Raw genomic sequence first — 20,434 nt, forward strand, 5'->3', positions numbered from 1 at the left:
TGAACTATTAGCACTTCATTACAATGCATGAATACTATAAAAAAATAACGGTATACGTAAATGAAGCATAAAAAGGGAGAGAAAACATTCCCTAAGAACAGGAGATTTCTAAAGGTCATCATCTACAAAGTAAACGTATTCTCAAGAGAACAACTTAGATTATAAAGTACGTTATTGTCCGAAATAAAAAAAAAATTGAGAGCATCAAACAAAACAGGACATTAATATAACCAAAGCCGTCATAGTAGGTAGGATTTAAACTTTAGGATTTTCAATGTATTATATCTTTACACGTAATAATAAAATATCTATTTACACCTTTAAATGATATTTTACCGTTAACTTCCTTGTTTATATAATAGTTTCTATCATGCAAACAATTATTTTATTATCGACTTCAAATACTTTCCTTAAATCTTAACAATGAGGTATTATAATTAAAATCTTCAGTTACAACTAGTTTTCGGATTCATTATCACATTATCATATTCACATACATTAAGAAACGTTATCCATTTACATTAATCATAGGGAAGTACATAACGTGATAAACTAGATTACACAATAAATAAAAACCACTTAATTGTATTTATCGAAGATTATCAAGAAGATTGTTACACAAACAATTCGAGGAAATTGACAAAAAAGAGTATCGCGTGCTTTAAATGGAACTTCAAAAAAAAAAATCTGTTTAAATAAAAGATGTTAGAATTGATCTAACAGTATAGAAGCAATATGTGTTCTGAACTTTATTGTACGTTGTGTTATTCCATTGACAAAAGAGGTACCGAACAAAGTTACTGTCCCATTGACGTATATACCCTACATCTCTTTTTATTCAGAATTGCAAACCTAACTGATAGTAGGATCAAATGTTGTAGATAATATTTGTTTAATGATTATTTATATATTTTATACCATTTGTTGTAAAATGTTCCTTATTAGAAAAGTAAAAATATATATTAAAACTAAAATGCTCTTGTAGAATACAATAGACAAAAATATTAAACACAATTAACGTAAGTTATTTGAAAAAGTAATATTTTTAATGCATAATAAACTGAGAATGGGAATAGACACCGACACAAAACTTTTGAGATAACCTAGATGCATGCGGTATGGGTTTTGCTCATTATTGAAGGCCGTATGATGACCAATAATTGTAAACTTCAATGTCATTTGGTCTCTGATGAAGAGTTGTCTCATTGGCAATCATACCATAGATGAGTGACAAGTAACAAAGGGTTCGGAAAATGTTGAATATAAATACTAATTTCAATGTGAGCTTCCTATGTTTATTAATTTGTTATTGCTTCTTGTTTGGCTCTGACAGAGTGAATCCAAAGAGAGCACTTTAAGCGCAGCAGTTTTGGCGCGCATCACTTTTTAAACAATGTCTAAGTTTAATTTGATACATGTTTGGCCTGCACCATTGAAAGAAATTAACCTACAAAAAAATGTGATTGAATGAATCCCTTTCCTTTGTCAACAGATAACAGGGAAAGTGTTACAGTCAACCGAGCACCTGATACAAAACATTGAAGAGAAGTTAACAGCAGAGAATGATTTTGACTTTCAAGAGTAAGAATACATCAAATATTAATAGCTTTGATATAAGGAACTGTGAGATATAAACATTAATATGAGACATAACACAAGACTGCCAAAATCAGTGAGGTATAGACCCTGGTTTACGCTGAAAAAATCTCACAATACCACTTAATAAAATTTGTGCGCCCGAGACACTTGTCTGGATTAAACTTCACATTTTGTGCGCCCGAGACACTTGTCTGGATTAAACTTCACATTTTGTGCGCCCGAGAATCTTGTCTGGATTAAACTTCATCAGGTTTAACCAAACCTAACAATTTGATAAAACAGGGATGGTATAAATATACTTAAACACTTCAGGAGCTATAGTACAAGAAGAGACCGTAACAAATTGCCAAATCAATTGAAGGTCAACTTTGCATGAGGGGATAACACTTTAGTTTTTGAACAATTTCTTAATTTATCAACGAAGAATTTAATAAAGATATGCTATAAATAATGTTAGTACCGTAGCATAAGAATGTAATCAATATATCAAATATCGCCCTCGTCATGGAAACGAAATAAGGAACATTGAAGTATTCTGTTGACAATACAGTGCATACATGTACATGGGAAAATAAAGACAAAGTCTCAAAAGAAAAAAAAGATTAAAAAAATAAATAAAAGAAGTATACATGTATGTAAAAGTTGTTGACATTTAAGTTCTGAAGTTAAAACAAACTCTTAAATGTAACGATAAAAGGGGGAAATAATTAAAAATGAAATGCACACTTGTTTTTGTGTAAAAAAGATGGGGTATATATAAGTATGTACTAAATATAAGTTAAATGATCTAGGATTTTTTTAATGCAATATTTTCATTAACGTGATTGTAGGTTATGTTTGGCATTTTCTGTTGACTCACTGTGTAATAGTTTATTTGGATATAATGTGAATTCCTATAAAGATAGAGACGACAAGACTGTCAATATGATAAAGAAAGGATGGATGGCTGGAACGGCAGGAATAGCAAGACCTGCAGTGGCTTGTGGTATGAACATTAATTTATGAGAAACCTAGAGGTATTATAAACCTTACAGAAAGCTTACGGAGCAACCTTAGTAATATTAAAATTAAAAAAAGTTTCATCAATATTTTTTCACAATTTTACATATATGTCTTTTCAAGCAACATGTTATTCATTGCTTGTATTCATTGCCGTTGATGAAGTCATGATATATACTAAAGTATTTTTTTTCTAACAAAAGGAGATTCACATACCAATCCTTAGTCTAGGCTGGTTTACATTGTAAGCCAAGCGTTGACAACATCGATTCTTCTGTGAATGGGTCACGTGCTCATCGACAATCGTCGGATGTCATGAGGTTGATTAATCAAAATGTTGATATTATATAACGATTCTGTAATACGGTTTGATACAATACGTTTGGCATGAACTTTGCAACTAAATCCGATTTAATGAATAATTGTCTGGTTCTTTACTACACTAATCAACATTATAATGATACAGAGGAGGAGGAGGAGGAGCCGGAAGAGGACGATGACGACGATGGTTGTAGTTAAATTCCCCGGGCATTATAAGAAATTGCTTCTTGAAGTACTCAGGAATAAATGAATCATACAATGTTCACTTCCCTGTTATTTTTAATTACAGAAACAAATTGAAAATATGACATGTTCGTGCATGTTCACACTGCGGACTTCTTTAACAGGGTGTGATCTTAAACAAAAACTGCTCTAACATAGTTATGAGGAAGAACTACTCATATTGACACGTGTAGACCCCACCAAGAATCGGTTGACCGATACGTAGGGTCTGTGTCTAGTGATATATTATCGCGGTATTAGATCTTTAGATACCAGAATATGTGTCCTATTCCCGATTGTGACATTTTGACTGAGTGTTGAATCGCATGGGATGAAGCATCATCTAGAGCAGGAGATGCAAGAGGTCTCGTTCCTTTGAAGTTCATGCGATTCTCTCTTTTTTGTATGTTACCTTGCATTGTATCTTTTTCTAAACTACTGTTGCATACACTTATACTATTGTTATGTATTTTCAGCTGTATGTCCAGCGATGTCAAAGATATTTTCTGCATTCAGTTACAACGCAATCCCAGCCGATGTCAGGAAGTTTCTGACAAACCTTGTTACAAAGAAGATGAAAAAGAGACATACGGAAGGGGTGAGCATTACTGTGGGGAAAGAACATTAATGTAGGGATAGAGCATTACTGTAGGGATAGAGCATTACTGTAGGGATAGAACATTACTGTAGGGATAGAACATTACTGTAGGGATAGAGCATTACTGTAGGGATATACCATTACTGTAAGGATAGAACATTACTGTAGGGACAGAGCATTACTGTAGGGATAGAGCATTACTGTAGGGATAGAGCATTACTGTAGGGAAAGAGCATTACTGTAAGGATATAACATTACTGTAGGGATAGAGCATTACTGTCGGGATAGAACATTACTGTAAGGATAGAATTTTACTGTAGGGATAGACCATTCCTGTAGGGATAGAGCATTACTGTAGACATAGAACATTACTGTAGGGATGGAACATTACTTTAGGGATAGAATATTACTGTAGGGATAGAGCATTACTGTAGGGATAGAGCATAACTGTAGGGATAGAGCATTACTGTAGGGATAGAACATTACTCTAGGGATAGAACATAACTGTAGGGATAGAACAGTACTGTAGGAATAGAACATTACTGTAGGGATAGAACATTACTGTAGGGATATACCATTACTGTAAGGATAGAACATTACTGTAGGGACAGAGCATTACTGTAGGGATAGAGCATTACTGTAGGGATAGAGCATTACTGTAGGGAAAGAGCATTACTGTAAGGATATAACATTACTGTAGGGACAGAGCATTACTGTAGGGATAGAGCATTACTGTAGGGATAGAACATAACTGTAGGAATAGAACATAACTGTAGGGATAGAACAGTACTGTAGGGATAGAACATTACTGTAGGGATAGAACATTACTGTAGGGACAGAGCATTACTGTAGGGATAGAGCATTACTGTAGGGATAGAACAGATAGAACAGTACTGTAGGGATAGAACATTACTGTAGGGATAGAACATTACTGTAGGGATAGAGCAATACTGTTGGGATAGAACAGTACTGTAGGGATAGAACATTGATGTAAGGATATAACAGTACTGTAGGGATAGATATTACTGTAGGGATCGAACAGTACTGTAGGGATAGATCATTGATGTAGAGATGGAACAGTACTGTAGGGATAAAACATTACCGTAGGGATAGAGCATTACTGTAGGGATAGAGCAGTACTGTAGGGATAGAACAGTACTGTAGGGATAAAACATTACTGTAGGGATAGAGCATTACTGTAGGGATAGAGCATTACTGTAGGGATAGAACATTACTGTTGGGATAGAATAGTACTGTAGAGACAGAACATTAATGTAGGGATAGAGCATTGATGTAGAGATGGAACAGTACTGTAGGGATAGAACATTACTGTACGGATAGACCATTACTGTAAGGATAGAGCATTATTGTAGGATAGAACATTACTGTCGGGATAGAACATTACTGTACGGATAGACCATTGCTGTATGGATAGAGCATTACTGTGGGGATAGAACATTACTGTAGGGATAGAACATTACTGTAGGAATAGAACAGTACTGTAGGGATAGAACATTTCTGTAGGGATAGAATAGTACTGTAGGGATAGAACATTAATGTAGGGATAGAGCATTACTGTAGGGATAGAACAGTACTGTAGGAATAGAACATTTCTGTAGGGATAGAGCATTACTGTAGGGATAGAATAGTACTGTAGGGATAGAGCATTACTGTAGGGATAGTCTGTAGGGATATAGCATTACTGTAGGGATAGAACATTACTGTAGGGATAGAGCATTACTGTAGGGATAAAATATTACTGTAGGGATAGAACAGTACTGTAGGGATAGAACATTACTGTAGGGATAGAGCATTACTGTAGGGATAGAGCATACCTTTAGGGATAGAACATTACTGGGGATAGAACATTACTGTAGGGATAGACTGTAGGGATAGAGCATTACTGGCGGGATAGAACATTGCTGTAGGGATAGAACTTACTGTAGGGATAGAGCATTACTGTAGGGAAAGAACATTTCTGTAGGGATAGAGCATTGCTGTAGGGATAGAACATTACTGTAGGGATAGAACAGTACTGTAGGGATAGAACATTACTGTAGGGATATAACCTTGCTGTAGGGATAGAGCATAACTGTAGGGATAGAACAGTACTATATGGATATATTATTATTGTAGGGATAGATCATTACTGTTGGGATAGATTGGGTTTTGATTGTGAACCGAAATGTTTGTATGTGACGTTTGTTAAATCATGCGCGCTCATTACAATCTGAGAAGGACTTTGATCAATTAATGTATTCCCAAGTGTCAATCATAATTATTTGGGAGAACTCTATATTATACATTTGTAAAAAAGAAATATACATGTCTATCCATTGATGTCTAGGTATGCAAAAAAGTCCTAACAGGCGTTATATTATTTAATGGAAAGTCAAAGACAAATGTTGCATCAAGTTTAATTATTCGAAGTTAGGAAAATAGCAGTAGAACATAGTGACATATTAAATGGACGCGATTCGGAGTCACAAAATTTAGCCTGAGAATATTTCAAAATATTGCTTTGATTCTTAGGTACTGGAAATTTATAATAAACTGAAATTACAATGCTATAAAGTGCTAACAATTTTATAAAAGTGCAAACAGTCTGTATATGTATATATTAGTGACCGATTATGTACAACCTTAAAGGATTTTTTTATATTACCTAATTATCAGATGATCTAAGTGTACCCATCAAATTTTTAATCTTTTAATTACCTGCATTTTACATGCAGCTTATAAAAACTGCAGTGTATACAAATTGAGGGGGGATAATAATAAAAAAATAAACACGTGGTATCGTTCTAGAAGACTATATTACTTCATGATTGCCATGTTTTATTAGCTCACGAAAGAACATAATAATATTGTGTCATTATTGCAACTTTAAGAATTTAGGAGAAGTTATTACAAAGTAACTGTTTGTATGATAGTGACGTGTGTGACGAAGTTATTACATAGTAATTCTTTGTATTACATAGTAATTGTTTGTATTACATAGTAATTGTTTGTATTACATATATTAATTTGTATCACATAGTTGTTTGTATTACATAGTAATTGTTTGTAGTACACAATCATTGTTTTCTTACATAGTAATTGTTTGTATTACATAGTAATTGTTTGTAGTACACAATAATTGTTTTCTTACATAGTAATTGTTTGTATTATAGGTACGAACAGATTTACTATCGTTTATAATGACTAGCAGTAGAAGACGTTCAGTCATAGTAGATAGTCAAAACAATACAACAAAATCAGCCGCTAATATGGCTTCAGGTTAAGTATTTTTGTTTTTGTTTTATCATAAATGAGGCCGTTGGTTACAATACGGTACGGGTTTTGTTCATTACTGAAGTCCGTACAGTGACCTTTAGTTGCTTACAAACACGTCATTTCGACTCTGGTTGATAGATGTCTCGTTGGCATTCGTACCAATATCCTTATTTTTTATATGCAAACCTAATTGACAGCCATTCATTCAAAAATATTCATTGCAGTCAGTTTAAAATGTTTGCATTATCTTTAGTTTTTACAGCCTGCAATAGTTACTGAAAAAATGGCATAAGAGTACATGTATAGTAAAATGTTGCAATATTTACACTGTAGCTTATAATTTATTTGAAAGATGCTTTAAGACTCCAAATATTTTGTGCATTGATATTGTTTATGATTTATGATATTGTGTATCTTTATCACGGTGACGATAAATCTTTTACAAACGACTTTTGAAAGGGGAATTCGAAACAGTTATGGGGATATTTTATTAATAATTTGTATGTGCCTGTCCCAAGCCAGGAGCCTGTAATTCAATGGTTGTCTTTTGTTCCGATATATCATATTTGTTCTTTGTTTATTGTTTTGTAAATAAATCAGGCCGTTGGTTTTCTCGTTTGAATTGTTTTACATTTTTCATTTCGAGGCCTTTTATAACTTACTATGCGGAATGTCTTTTGCTTATTGTTGAAGGCCGTTCAGTGGCCTATAGTTGTTAACGTCTATGTCATTTGGTCTCTGGTGGAGAGTTGTCTCATTGACAATCATACCACATCTTCTTATTTTTATATAACTCAAAGTAGGTTACTGTATAAGACAAAGTAGGTTACTGTATAAGACAATGTAGGTTACTGTATAACCCAAAGTAGGTTACTGTATAAGACAAAGTAGGTTACTGTATAAGACAAAGTAGGTTACTGTATAACCCAAAGTAGGTTACTGTATAAGACAAAGTAGGTTACTGTATAACCCAAAGTAGGTTACTGTATAAGACAAAGTAGGTTACTGTATAAGACAAAGTAGGTTACTGTATAAGACAAAGTAGGTTACTGTATAACCCAAAGTAGGTTACTGTATAAGACAAAGTAGGTTACTGTATAAGACAAAGTTGGTTACTGTATAAGACAAAGTAGGTTACTGTATAAGATAAAGTAGGTTACTGTATAAGACAAAGTAGGTTACTGTATAAGATAAATTAGAAAAGCAAAACACATAAAAAAAAGTATGACCCTTATATTGATCCACTTCCGCCATGCAAATACATTTCTAATAAGGAACGTTAACAAACGATTTAACTCTTACTTTCATAATACTAAAATATGATAAATAAACATAATGATTAGGAAACATGAGAGTGAGAAAAGTACATGTGTATGTTTAGTAACTTAGGTGTTCAATAAAATGTTTTAATTAGAACGGTTGATTCTGGTAAAAAGGTTCTATACTGATCGGTGTACTTGATTTATGCGCGGACTGATCGTTGTACTTGATTTATGCGCGAACTGAGCGGTGTATTTGATTTATGCGCGGACTAAGTTACAGAAAAGATCATTTACTGCTTCTCTAGATCGGACTTGACAATTTTAAAAATAGGAATATTTACAATTGATAAAATACATTCCACATTCCAAAAGATAATGACCAGTTGTCTCTTTTCTCCGAAGATACCATTTGGCGAGTGACCAAGAAACAGAAGATACCAAAAGGAGATATAAAAAAATCAAAAGTTGAAAAAAAAAGACAGCACCATGGCAATATATATTATATATATATATATATATATATTTCTTAAGCTTACATGTATATGTATATTACTCCCTTTTAAAACATGTCAATCTCCTACTGATTTGCGTGAACAAGTATGTCAATGTGACTTTATAAACTCTGCTTGCATGTGAAAATAGCATATATTATGTATTAATGTTTAATATGTCAAGAGTTCTAATAATTACTACTTTTTTCTGTTCAATTTTCAATATAATCTGAATGTTTATCGTATAATGCATTGCAATTGACATAAAACCCATTTGAAATTTTGATAAGTTAAAAATCGACCATCCTTGTTATTTCATAAAATACGTGTTACATAACACGATAAAGAAATTTGTTTATCATCGTGGAAAGACAGTCATACACTCTCATTTACTGGACATTTTGATAGATAATTTATGCCGGAAACTATGATATAATGGATTTACTGTTGTCAAGTCATTAAGGGTTGCATATTTTGGTATTAATATTGATTCACTCATAGGGTCTTTGCATCGGAAATAAACACATTTATTCTAAAACCAGTTGTTGGCATGATACGGGTTATGTTCTTCTCATATATTTTATGATGGTAATATGATACTAAACCCCTAACGGGAGGGATTGTACTTGATTTTCATATGATGAAGACATAATCTTTCAATCAGTTTAATTGAGGTCTGGAGCTGGCATGTCAGTAACTGCTAGTAGTCCTTTGTTCATTTATGTATCATTGTCATTTTGCTTAGTTTCTTTTGTTACCTATTCTAACATCGGACTCAGACTTCTTTTAAACTGAGTTTTACTGTGCGTATTGCTATGTGTTTCTTTATTCTACATTGGCTAGAGGTATAGGGGGAGGGTTGATATCTCACAAAACATGTTTAACCCCGCCGCATTTTTGCGCCTGTCCCAAGCCAGGAGCCTCTGCATGGCCTTTATTAGTCTAGTATGTTTTTTAATTTTAGTTCATTTATATGTTTTGGAGTTTAGTGTGACGTCCATTTCCAGTGAACTAGCACACAATTTTATTTAGGGGCCAGCTGAGGACCACCTCCGGTGCGGGATTTTCTCGCTGCATTGAAGACCCATTGGTGGCCTTCGGCTGTTGTCTGCTCTTTGGTCGGGTTGTTGTTTCTTTGACATATTCCCCATTTCCATTCTCAATTTTATTGAAAAAACACAAATTATTTGATATATAATTTATTTAAAAAAAACGTCATTGATGCGTCCTATGAAATTCAAAACATGGTAATTATTTTTAATGACAATTCAAGAACTACGTGCTGTTAAATTGAATTATGTTATATATTTTATAATTTATTGATTTATAATGTTACATACTAAATGTGAATGAATGTGTATCCGAAAACTGTTTAATAATACTATGGTACAGTCCTGCCAGTGTGTGCATAACTGTTTTTTTTTCTAATTTGTTATTGATAATTTAACCGTTTATTTTGCAGATTACAGACTGTCAGAAACAGAGATCGTTGCAAATTGTTTATTCTTTTTTCTGGCTGGCTACGATACGACAGCTAGTACCGTTGTGTTTACATTATATTGTCTCGCCAAACATCCGGGCTGTCAAGATAAAGTAGTTTCAGAAATATCTAATAATCTATCTTCTGTAAGTATATAGACAAAAGAGACGATGTAACGTTTCCTATTGTTAACATTCGTTTTGAATTGGACGCTGATGACGCTGATGTCTCTTCAACCTTCTTGCGGGGTATTTATTTCATAAACTCGTTCACATATGACTGTGTCTACATGTATATGCATAGTGACATTTTAGATTTTAACGAACAAGATTTATGTTTAAGTGGTAAATTATTAAGTCGACGGGAATTTCGTTATTACAAATTACAGAAAAACTTTGACTACATTCTGTCGTAGATATAGTTTTGGAAGTTTGGATAATTCATTACATAAAAGTATAAAATGTGGTTCTCAAATTGCATTTCTCAGGGTTTAGTTTTTGGTATATATTGTATATTTTGTTTCATTCATTTTCACTTATAACCATATAAATGCACGAAATAACCCCCACCCGTGTTTCCTCAAAGTAGTATGATACACTACTATCGTCTTCTAATGTTTCAGTCTCGTTGAAATCTCGTTCGGAAATTATTTCATAAACATGTGATACACTTAGTGGAGAATATCAATAAATTTAAAAAATATCATAATCAAATTAACTCTGTGAAAAAAAAATGTATACTTACAATAAGTAGTTTTTGAGTAATAAAATTTTCATTAACCAATCCGGTCAGTGTCATCAGCCAAAATGTTGAGAAAATGGGTGAGGGGTACAAAGAAATGATTTTATCAAAATATATACATCCCATATCATTTTTTTTCAAAATTCTTAGATATTTATTTTTTCAATCATTTATAACAAAGAAGTTGAAATCCTCTGCTTTTTGTTCTTAATTTTTTTTTAGAAAAATCAGAAATTTACAAATTTGACACGAAAAAGCATCAACATTTTAATAAACTTTCTATAATTAACACCAACCTATAGTTTTTTAAAGATAAATTTATTCAGATTGGTCCACTTCATCTTAAGGGAAAGTATGAAAAAATGTTTGATTGTGAAATTGTGATTTTTTTTTCATGATAATAGCCCAAAAATGGTTAAAAATTTAAAAATGGGGAAATCATTAAAAATAGGGTACTTTCAAATGGCCGTAGCAAAAAAAGAAGTGCACCACCATATGATTTTTTCTTCATCAATTACTTTCTTACAGTCATATAAACCCAAAAATCAGGTTAAGAAAAAAGGTTTAATTTTAGAAATGTTTGACTCCTCAGAGGTGTACATCCTTAACTAGTAGTTGCAGCCGCTTCGCTTCTAAAGAAAGAAAAACGTAGAACATCTTTCAAACGTATCTTATCAAACAGATATTAAAGGTTTAAAGGTAACACCCGAGGCTACACTAACAAAAACAATAAATTTATAGTAGACAGCAAAATATCTGGAACCTTTTCTTTGTTAGCAAGTTACAAAAAGTACCTTTGTTCCTGTTCATTTTATATGCCAATGACAAAAAACTAGAGAAAGACGGTATCATTTAATAGATTTTTTAAGTTGGGTATATTGATTTAATTATTTTCTTCAGGAAAATATGTCATATCATGAGATAGATAATCTACAATACTTAGATATGGTTCTGAATGAAACATTACGTTTATTTCCTACTTATCTCAGGTAAGTCGAACGTTTAGTTTAGCTAACCAGGACTGGAATGGCACTGAGGGGGTTAGTGGAATGCAACTCATTTAGATTTGACTTAAATTCTTTGACGAGTATTGCAATGTTTTTTTTCTGCTTTTCACTGGACTGGAAAGTTCATTCATATAAATATATTTATTTTACTGTTTTCGTCTCTTTAAAGTTGAATTAGCAACACAAATTCTATAACCATTTAAAATCAAAATAAAATTAATCCGAGTGTAAGACTTTAAATACATTTATGACATTTATGACAGAATATGCTTTAAATTAAACTACAGATTCGGCTGTAAAAGCATATTGCGTGGGGAAAATACTGGAAATTACTTTTAATTTCAAAGCAAACAATGCACCACACATAAAGATTACTAAATGCAAACTATTTACCTCAAATATGCCTTTAATTAAACCAAAACAGGATTTATTCATGCAAAACTCATGCGATAAATGGAAATAATACAGTGGGAACAAACGTCAGTACACCATGCCCACAAGTAACTAAATCAAAATTCTTTAGTTTATGCCGTAAAATACATATTCATATAACAAGTGCTCCGATGATCTTTTAATAAACAAACTAATGAATATACATATCAACATTTCAACAAATGATTCTTGAATTTTTAACTTGATACAGATCTATATATACTAGTAAATAAGATGTGGTATGGTTGCCGATTAGACAACTCTCCACCAGAGACCAAATGTCATAGAATTTAACAACTATATGTCACCGTGTGGCCTTCAACAATGAGCAAAACACATAGGCATAGTAAGCTATGAAATGCCAAATGTAAAACAATTCAAACGAGAAAACTAACGGCCTGATTTATGTACAAAACAATACCGGTAAACGAAAAACAAGTATGATATACAGCACTGAACGACAACCACTAAATTACAGGCTCCTGACTTGGGACAAGCACATACAGAATGTGGCGGGGTTAAACATGTTTGCTGGCGCCACACCTTCCCCTAACCCTAACTTGGGACAGTGGTGTTACAGTGCAACATAAAATAGTTTACTTAAAATCGAAAGCGAGAAAAAAGACTTAAAATAAACAAATGTAAGCTAGAATAATCCCTGACAACAGCCTTTGAGGGATAGTGCATTTTGGAGAATGATGGGATTCGGGGTTCAACAAACGATATAATCAGAAATCATGATATACGATTTAATGGGTAAATTATGTCTTTGTTAGGTTAGACAGTCTTTGGTGTTACTTGGTGTACAAACTGTATATTACAACGCATTAACTATATGAGTGTCAATTACATTTCTATATAATGCTTGGGGGAAAAGGTTGTCAAATAGGCAACATTTAAGAGTATACTTCACGAAGTCAGCAATGATTTGTTAACTAGCAGATCATAATCAATTGTAGGTATGGTAGAGCGGTAGGAGAAGATACAGTCATTAAAGGAATCAAATTTCCTAAAGGAACTGAAATTCAGTTCCCGATATATGCTATTCACAGAAATAAAGATAACTTTCCTAATCCTGAAAAGTTTGATCCTGACAGGTATGTCATAACACTGAAATATATATCTTGACACTATATAACCTGACCTGACACTGAAATATATAGAACTTAACACTGAAAATATAATTAAATACATATAGAAATAAGAAGATGTGGTATGCGTGCCAATGAGGCAATATAACCTGACACTGAAATACATGTATATAGAACTTGACACTGAAAATATATATAATCTGAAATTGAAATATATATAACCTGACACTGCAATATATCAGCGTAACCTGACACTGAAATATATAAAACTTTACACTGAAATATGTATAACATGACACTGAAATATATGTATTTGTAACCTGACACTGAAATATATGTAAATGTAACCTGACACTGAAATATATGTATAATTATGTAACCTAACTGAAATATATAGAACTTGACGCTGAAATGTTATTAACCTGGTACTGAAAATATATAACGGATATTTATAAGGTGAATAGGGGATGAATGGGTTTTTGTATATAGGTGAGAAAAAGTATCGAACCTCCTGGATTGGTCAATGAAAACTGGTATTCCTGGTCAACACACACACTGACAATTAAAGTACTGACTATAGTGGAATTACAAAAAAGTTATAACAACGAAACCAAATTACGTCTTTTTTAATTAGCTATGTAGTTAAGAATTCTTATAAAATCAAACTCATTCTCCATTACCCATATTACGAGAAAAAAGCTCTGTTTCACTTTTAAAACATTTTTTTATTTCCTAAGACCACATAGGTCACTTATTATGAATATATGACATTTTATATTGTGTACTTTACACAACTAGCGGTTATAAAACAATAGTATTTAAAGATATATTCAGTAAACTTATTTACCGACACAATATTTCATTGCATAATTATATTTGGGGGTATTTTTTACTTTAAACAACTATATAGTACTGGAAATAACATACGACACCTAGGTTACCCTCTATTGTGAAATATTCGTCCCGTATTAGATTTAATGTAGCATTTGTATTGCAAATTATGCTTCATGCTGGAACTGTTGACGGATTCCTAAATCACTGAATATAAAATAAAGTTGATCAAAGTGAAACAGTCAGATTGGATACCTTACATAATGTATAGTTCAAAATAAATATCATACTCAAGAATTGCGGACAGCTCAGCTGGATGGCTTTATCAGCTACCACACAGAGAACCGTAATCATTGAAAAAATTTTAACGTTATTGTCTATGGGGAATTATGACCACTAGCTAAATAAACGAATACTGTGTCTATTTTATAAATCTCATATAAAATTAATAAATTATAGAGATCTCACCAATTTTTTAGCTTTGAAATGGTGTAATAAAATCCACTTTATCTTGATATTTACTGGTGTCCCTATCATGTTGAACGCCGGGTTCTCTTTTGGTTGAGATATGTTAAATTACGAGGTATGCATATTTTATAAAAAATCATATTAAATTCATTTTTTATTGTAAATCAAATTAACAAATTATACAGTACTGGCAAATAATTTTTTTATAAAATGGTATAAGAATCGTCATTTTAAAATAATGTTTACTGTTGTCCCTAAGCATTTGAAAGTGAAACTTCATTATTTATGAATGCGATGTATATTCATTCAACTAAGATTGACCGTATTCAAAGACAAATTGGTCTTGTTATTTAGTTAAATTCTCATTTTTATGATGTGAACTTCTTTTCTAATTACATCCATCATTTTAATATCTAGTTAGGTTTTAAACAATATATTAATTTCTATTATACCAAAGAGTTCTTTAAACATCAAAATTTTAAAAGTAGTGTGGTTTTGTTGACATCTTGAAGAAAACTTTGCAAAAAGTGTTTTTTTTTGTTTGTTTTTTTTTAAAGGGCTCTGTCTAATTAATCTTATTTTGATTTGAGTAAATTATATTATTATTATCAAATATTTGAATACACAATTGCATGATTGTATTATTGAAAAAAAATGTCTACGAAATCTGAAAAACTAAATTGAAATAGAAAAGAAAAGGTGACAACGTGCAATTTTTAATGTTATTCAAAACATACAAAATTTCATACAAGTTTTGTATAATGAAAAGGTATAGGGAATATTATTCTTAATATTTTAAGAAATGATCAAAGAAGTAAATGCAAGTATTTTGAATGTATACAGTAAGATATCATAGCATGCTAGATATGCTATCTTTATGTTCTCCTTCATACATTAATCTTATTGTTTAGTACAAGGATTTGTATAGTACTATACAAATCCTTGTTTAGTTTATTCATAAAATGTCGTTTAATAATACAAATGACGAAAAACAACGAAGTCCTTTTTAAGAAAAGCTCCATAATTATCGATCTCAGCTAACATATTAACACGAATGTGTCAATATTTACATAGTATATTGTATAAGCGTCCCATGGTGCCACGGCAAATCCTTTCCGGTGCTGTATCACTATTCAATACCATATGTTACTATTTTATCTTATCATTTAAGTATTATATTGAAAATATAGTAGTCCATGCACAAGAGCTTGTTGGGAGACCCCCTTTTTTATTTTTTGATATTAATATATAATTCCAAAATAGTCTTTTCACATCAACTTTTTTACCTTGTCTAAAGTGTTCAAACTCTTATCAATGCGATTTAACAATAATAATGTATGTATGTTGCCCTCTATTCTTATGTTTAAGAGTATTCTACACATACGAATATAGGGTAACACATATAAACTAATTTTATAAAGTCAAAATAAAATTGAGATACGGCTGAAATATGAACGAATATTTTCAAATAAGATTAATTACAACAACAAAAAATTATAAAATTAACTAGACAAAGTGATGCCCCGCACTTCACTCTGAAGTAACTGTATCATAACAAAGATAATGTAGAACTTTATCTGAGATTTAATTGTGTCTGGGAGACACAAATGATGCCCCCGCAGATGCATGGTGTTATTTTAAAATAACTTCAACTATCTCCCAAAAGAGCAAATATTAAACCCTGACCACATGCACACCTTCAATATATGTACAAACCACTAAACTTTAAGGAGAAAGTCTGCGGTTTTATTTACTGATATCTATGTCTAATTAAGGGTAGTGAATTATGTAAATTTTATGTTCCTAGTGGACAGAAAAATATTACAATTTAATCCACAGGTGTTAATGATTTTACGTGTTACCTTGATCAAATAAAATTCAGCATGGAGTATACATCTGGCTTATACAATGTCAATATCGAATACATGTGACCTATCCATATCAAATAAAATCTAAAATTGACAGTAATGTACATCTTGTCATATTTATGATATTGCCTTTCTGTAGCTTTTATTTATATGTTTTATGAGATTTCAACCCTCCCTCTATACCTCTAGCCTATGTAGAATAAACAAAACACAGCAATACGCACAGTAAAACTCAGTTTAAAAGAAAGTCCGAGTCCGATGTCAGAATAGATAACAAAAGACACTTCACTAAGCAAAATGACAATGATACATGATAAATACACTAAAGGACTATTAGCAACAACTGACATGCCAGCTCCACACTTCAATTAAACTGATTGAAAGATTATGTCTTCGTCATATTCATAAATTGTCTATCCTTTTCCAGAATCACGTTGAAGAGTTAAATGCTATTTTTTTTTATATAAAACCATGGAAGTAATAATAATCTAGATAATACTCAAGCCTGCTTGATGTTGAAAGGATTTGTATATTGGATTTTCATCTAATTCAATTAAAAAGAAATATACAAGGATAGATCAGTTTGCCTGCGGCTTTAAAATGTTTCTTTTATTGAACTTGTTAAAATCAGAAACACCGATGATAAATTATTTGGACTATCTTAAAGCTTCCGAAAAGGTCGTATGTAGTATAAACAGGGTTACAAATTTCATACAATAAGAAAATTTACTAGATTAAGAAATTTTTTTTTTTAAAAGTATTGATCAAGAGATATACATATATTATAAATATAGGAAATATAATAACATGTAAACAAACGTATCTCTTTTGAACCATCGTTAACAGTAAATATTCTTTCTACATCATAGATCATCATAGGGCATGCAAAACTTTTGTTTTTTTAATTATTTCTTTTCTATCGGCAATTTCTTCATCATTCATCTGTGTATAGTGTACGCGGGGTTTCTTTCTTAAATCTAACTGCGTTCGGAATTATCGTATAACTGCTAATATTATTAATTCGTATATTTTAACAAATTTGATTCGTTTAGGGATAGTCACATGTTAAACTATATTTTCGAAGGTAGAGAGAAAACGGCGGATAGCAAAAAGCATATTGCACAGCAAAATGCATATTGCACGGTTATTTTTAGAATATCTAAAAACCGATATACTTTGTGACGTCATGTAATGAATTTCAGGATATTGTTCAACGTTTTGAAACAAATGACATCTGTGATCGATTATTTGACAAATTTTTTTTTCAAATACATAAGATGTCAAACAAACAAAAAAAAGTAAATGAAATAACAACTAATATGTTGTTATTGTCAAGGAGACAATATAATATCTATAAAATTCCAACAAAATCAAATGACGATTTTGATGCAAATATGGTCGAAAATTAATAATATAACAAATATAGCCTTTGTATGAGGTCAATACAGGATATATCGACCCAAAGAAGTATATCGACCTCGGACTTCGTCCTCAGTCAATATACTTCTTTCAGGTCAATATATCCTTGTATCGACCTCATACAAAGGCTATATTTGTATAATATCATAAATTACCCTATAGGCATAACGTCAAAGTGACATCTATTGGCGGGGCGTTCGTTTAGGGGAGTTATCTATTCTTATCTACTGGTCACCAGACGATGAGAACAAGATGGGAACCAGAATAGAAAAGTAACACGAGTTATCTCGCCTTGAAATGTCCGTAATTCTTGTACATGCGAAAGGCAAGACTTGCAACTTCGTCCATAAATCCCCAGTTTAAGAAAACGTTTTTTTTTAATCTAAGAGAAAAGTATAGAAATATGCGTGTGACAGTGTTTTTGATATCAATCCAAACGAAAGCATGATATAGTGGAGAGTTGTCTCTTTGGAAATCATACCAAATCTTTCTATTTTTATATGCAACCTTTCTCTTATTTTTCAGATTTAGAAAGGAAAACGTCTCGAAACGACATCCAATGTCTTTCATACCTTTTGGTGCTGGCCCAAGAGATTGTTTTGGACAATCATATGCTAAACTAGCTGTGAAAGTAGCTGTTGTATCTTTAATCCAGAAGTATAAGTTTTCACTTAGCTCAAAGCAAAATGTGAGTAACAGTATACTAAATGTTAGTAAATATGTACATAATCGCAGTGTAATTAATACATTACGGATATTGATAATAATTCTTATAGATGTGAATAAAAGGGTATGTAATATACATTTTAAATGTTTCCTTAATATTTTGTGATCCTTCTGGCCTTTCCTTTACATTGCATTAAATTTGTGTAGCATCCATCTTGAACCCATGCCTCTCAAAACACAACTGGAAAATTATTTGCAAGTTCTTGGTTTTTTACTACATTTTTCATACAGTTTTACATCCCCTTCCTCCAATACATTTCAAATAAAAAACGTCAGGGGGGCATTCTTTTCAAGACGATATTATACTGTTCCAATAACCTGCATGTCAAAAACAAGCATACATGAAATTATAAAAGACACCATTCAAAAAAGCAGGTTCTTAATTGTTTTATCTTTTGTTTCTCCAGGCATATGATTTAGACATAAAAAAACTAACAACAATATTGCGGTATTTTTCACTTTGCTGCAATTTGAACGAAATATATGTGTATTTTAAATAGTCCCTGCCAAAAAAAAATGTATTCTTTTTAATTGGCATTTCACGGAAAACAACATAAGTCATGTTTACAAAACTTAACCTATTCATATACTGAGGACAATGTGAACGGATTGAAAAATAGCATATAGTATATTTTGATATTTTTCTCCTTTCTAGGATCCACCCACTTTAGCAAAGACATTTTATTTGAGACCAGAGAATGGGTTGTGGCTCACAGTTGACAGAAGAATGTGTGATCTGTAAACTTAAAACAGTTATATAGTGTAAATTAATGTTAGTGTACCATGAATTACTTTACAAAAGGGGTAATAGTATGTAATGCACGTTTCATTGGTAAACTGCATGCATTGTATATATATGTATGTTTGTATAAAATACAAATGAGACGGCTGGAATATAAATACATGCAATCATATCAAAGACAATCATCTTCATTATGATCCATAGTTTTTACATTAAAAACAATTGTTTATTAAAGCTTTTTCACTACTATTGAAATTTCTTATTTATGACAGGAATAGTGCCCAATGCTGTGGACAAACTTCCGATACAGTATATGTGTTCCTTCCATATTATTTTAGTAAAACCAGGCCGAAAGGATTTTACACCTGCGAAATGCAAGGACATATTTGGACAAATTTTGAAATTCATTTAGAAGTCGTTTTCAGTAATTTTGTTTTGTTTGAGTAATGAGGAGATGGACTTGTTTTTTGTGAAGACACATAAAAAAGTCCTTTAAGGTGGTACCCAACACCTTGACTAATATTAATTTGGCTCGTTTAATTTTCATAAAATTTTGACAAAATGTTTACTTTGACCCTTTGACAAAAACATAAAAGTTTCAAAAAATTTGAACCAACCACTTTATCAGAAAAATTTCATTGGTTATATAGCAGTTTGACAAACACTAATTTTGATCATTGAGAAGCTTAGTATTTCCTTAACAATACAACGTAATTAAAACGCTTAGCTGATTTTTACAGAGTTATCTCCCTGTAGTGTTAGGTACCACCTTAAAAGAAGGGTACACACTCATCAAAGATACCAGGCTTTAAATGTTGTACGCCAGACGCGCGTTCCGTCTATGAAAGACTCGTCAGTGAC

General features: G+C 31.8%; 1 protein-coding gene and 1 long non-coding RNA gene across 4 annotated transcripts in view; both read left to right on the plus strand.

The window, feature by feature from the left end:
* LOC127706845 (cytochrome P450 3A13-like) overlaps window positions 1–19,822 on the plus strand; it is a 40,868-nt gene extending 21,046 nt beyond the window's left edge. For all 3 annotated transcript variants that reach the window (XM_052211563.1, XM_052211561.1, XM_052211562.1), the window contains exons 6-14: window positions 1,493–1,581; window positions 2,430–2,584; window positions 3,618–3,739; window positions 6,913–7,018; window positions 10,231–10,394; window positions 11,890–11,978; window positions 13,388–13,525; window positions 18,631–18,793; window positions 19,487–19,822. In XM_052211563.1, the coding sequence (XP_052067523.1) occupies window positions 1,493–1,581; window positions 2,430–2,584; window positions 3,618–3,739; window positions 6,913–7,018; window positions 10,231–10,394; window positions 11,890–11,978; window positions 13,388–13,525; window positions 18,631–18,793; window positions 19,487–19,573 (1,113 nt within the window). In that variant the 3' untranslated portion in view covers window positions 19,574–19,822. The remainder of the gene's footprint in view (window positions 1–1,492; window positions 1,582–2,429; window positions 2,585–3,617; window positions 3,740–6,912; window positions 7,019–10,230; window positions 10,395–11,889; window positions 11,979–13,387; window positions 13,526–18,630; window positions 18,794–19,486) is intronic.
* On the plus strand, window positions 7,025–10,224 carry LOC127706846 (uncharacterized). The gene is made up of 3 exons (XR_007984587.1): window positions 7,025–7,840; window positions 7,885–8,104; window positions 8,171–10,224. It is a non-coding gene; the product is annotated as an uncharacterized LOC127706846 (long non-coding RNA).
* Window positions 19,823–20,434: the final 612 nt, after the last annotated feature.

Source organism: Mytilus californianus, unplaced genomic scaffold (genome assembly GCF_021869535.1).
Source record: "Mytilus californianus isolate M0D057914Y unplaced genomic scaffold, xbMytCali1.0.p SCAF_6, whole genome shotgun sequence".
In the NCBI taxonomy this organism is placed as follows: Eukaryota; Metazoa; Mollusca; class Bivalvia; order Mytilida; family Mytilidae; genus Mytilus; species Mytilus californianus.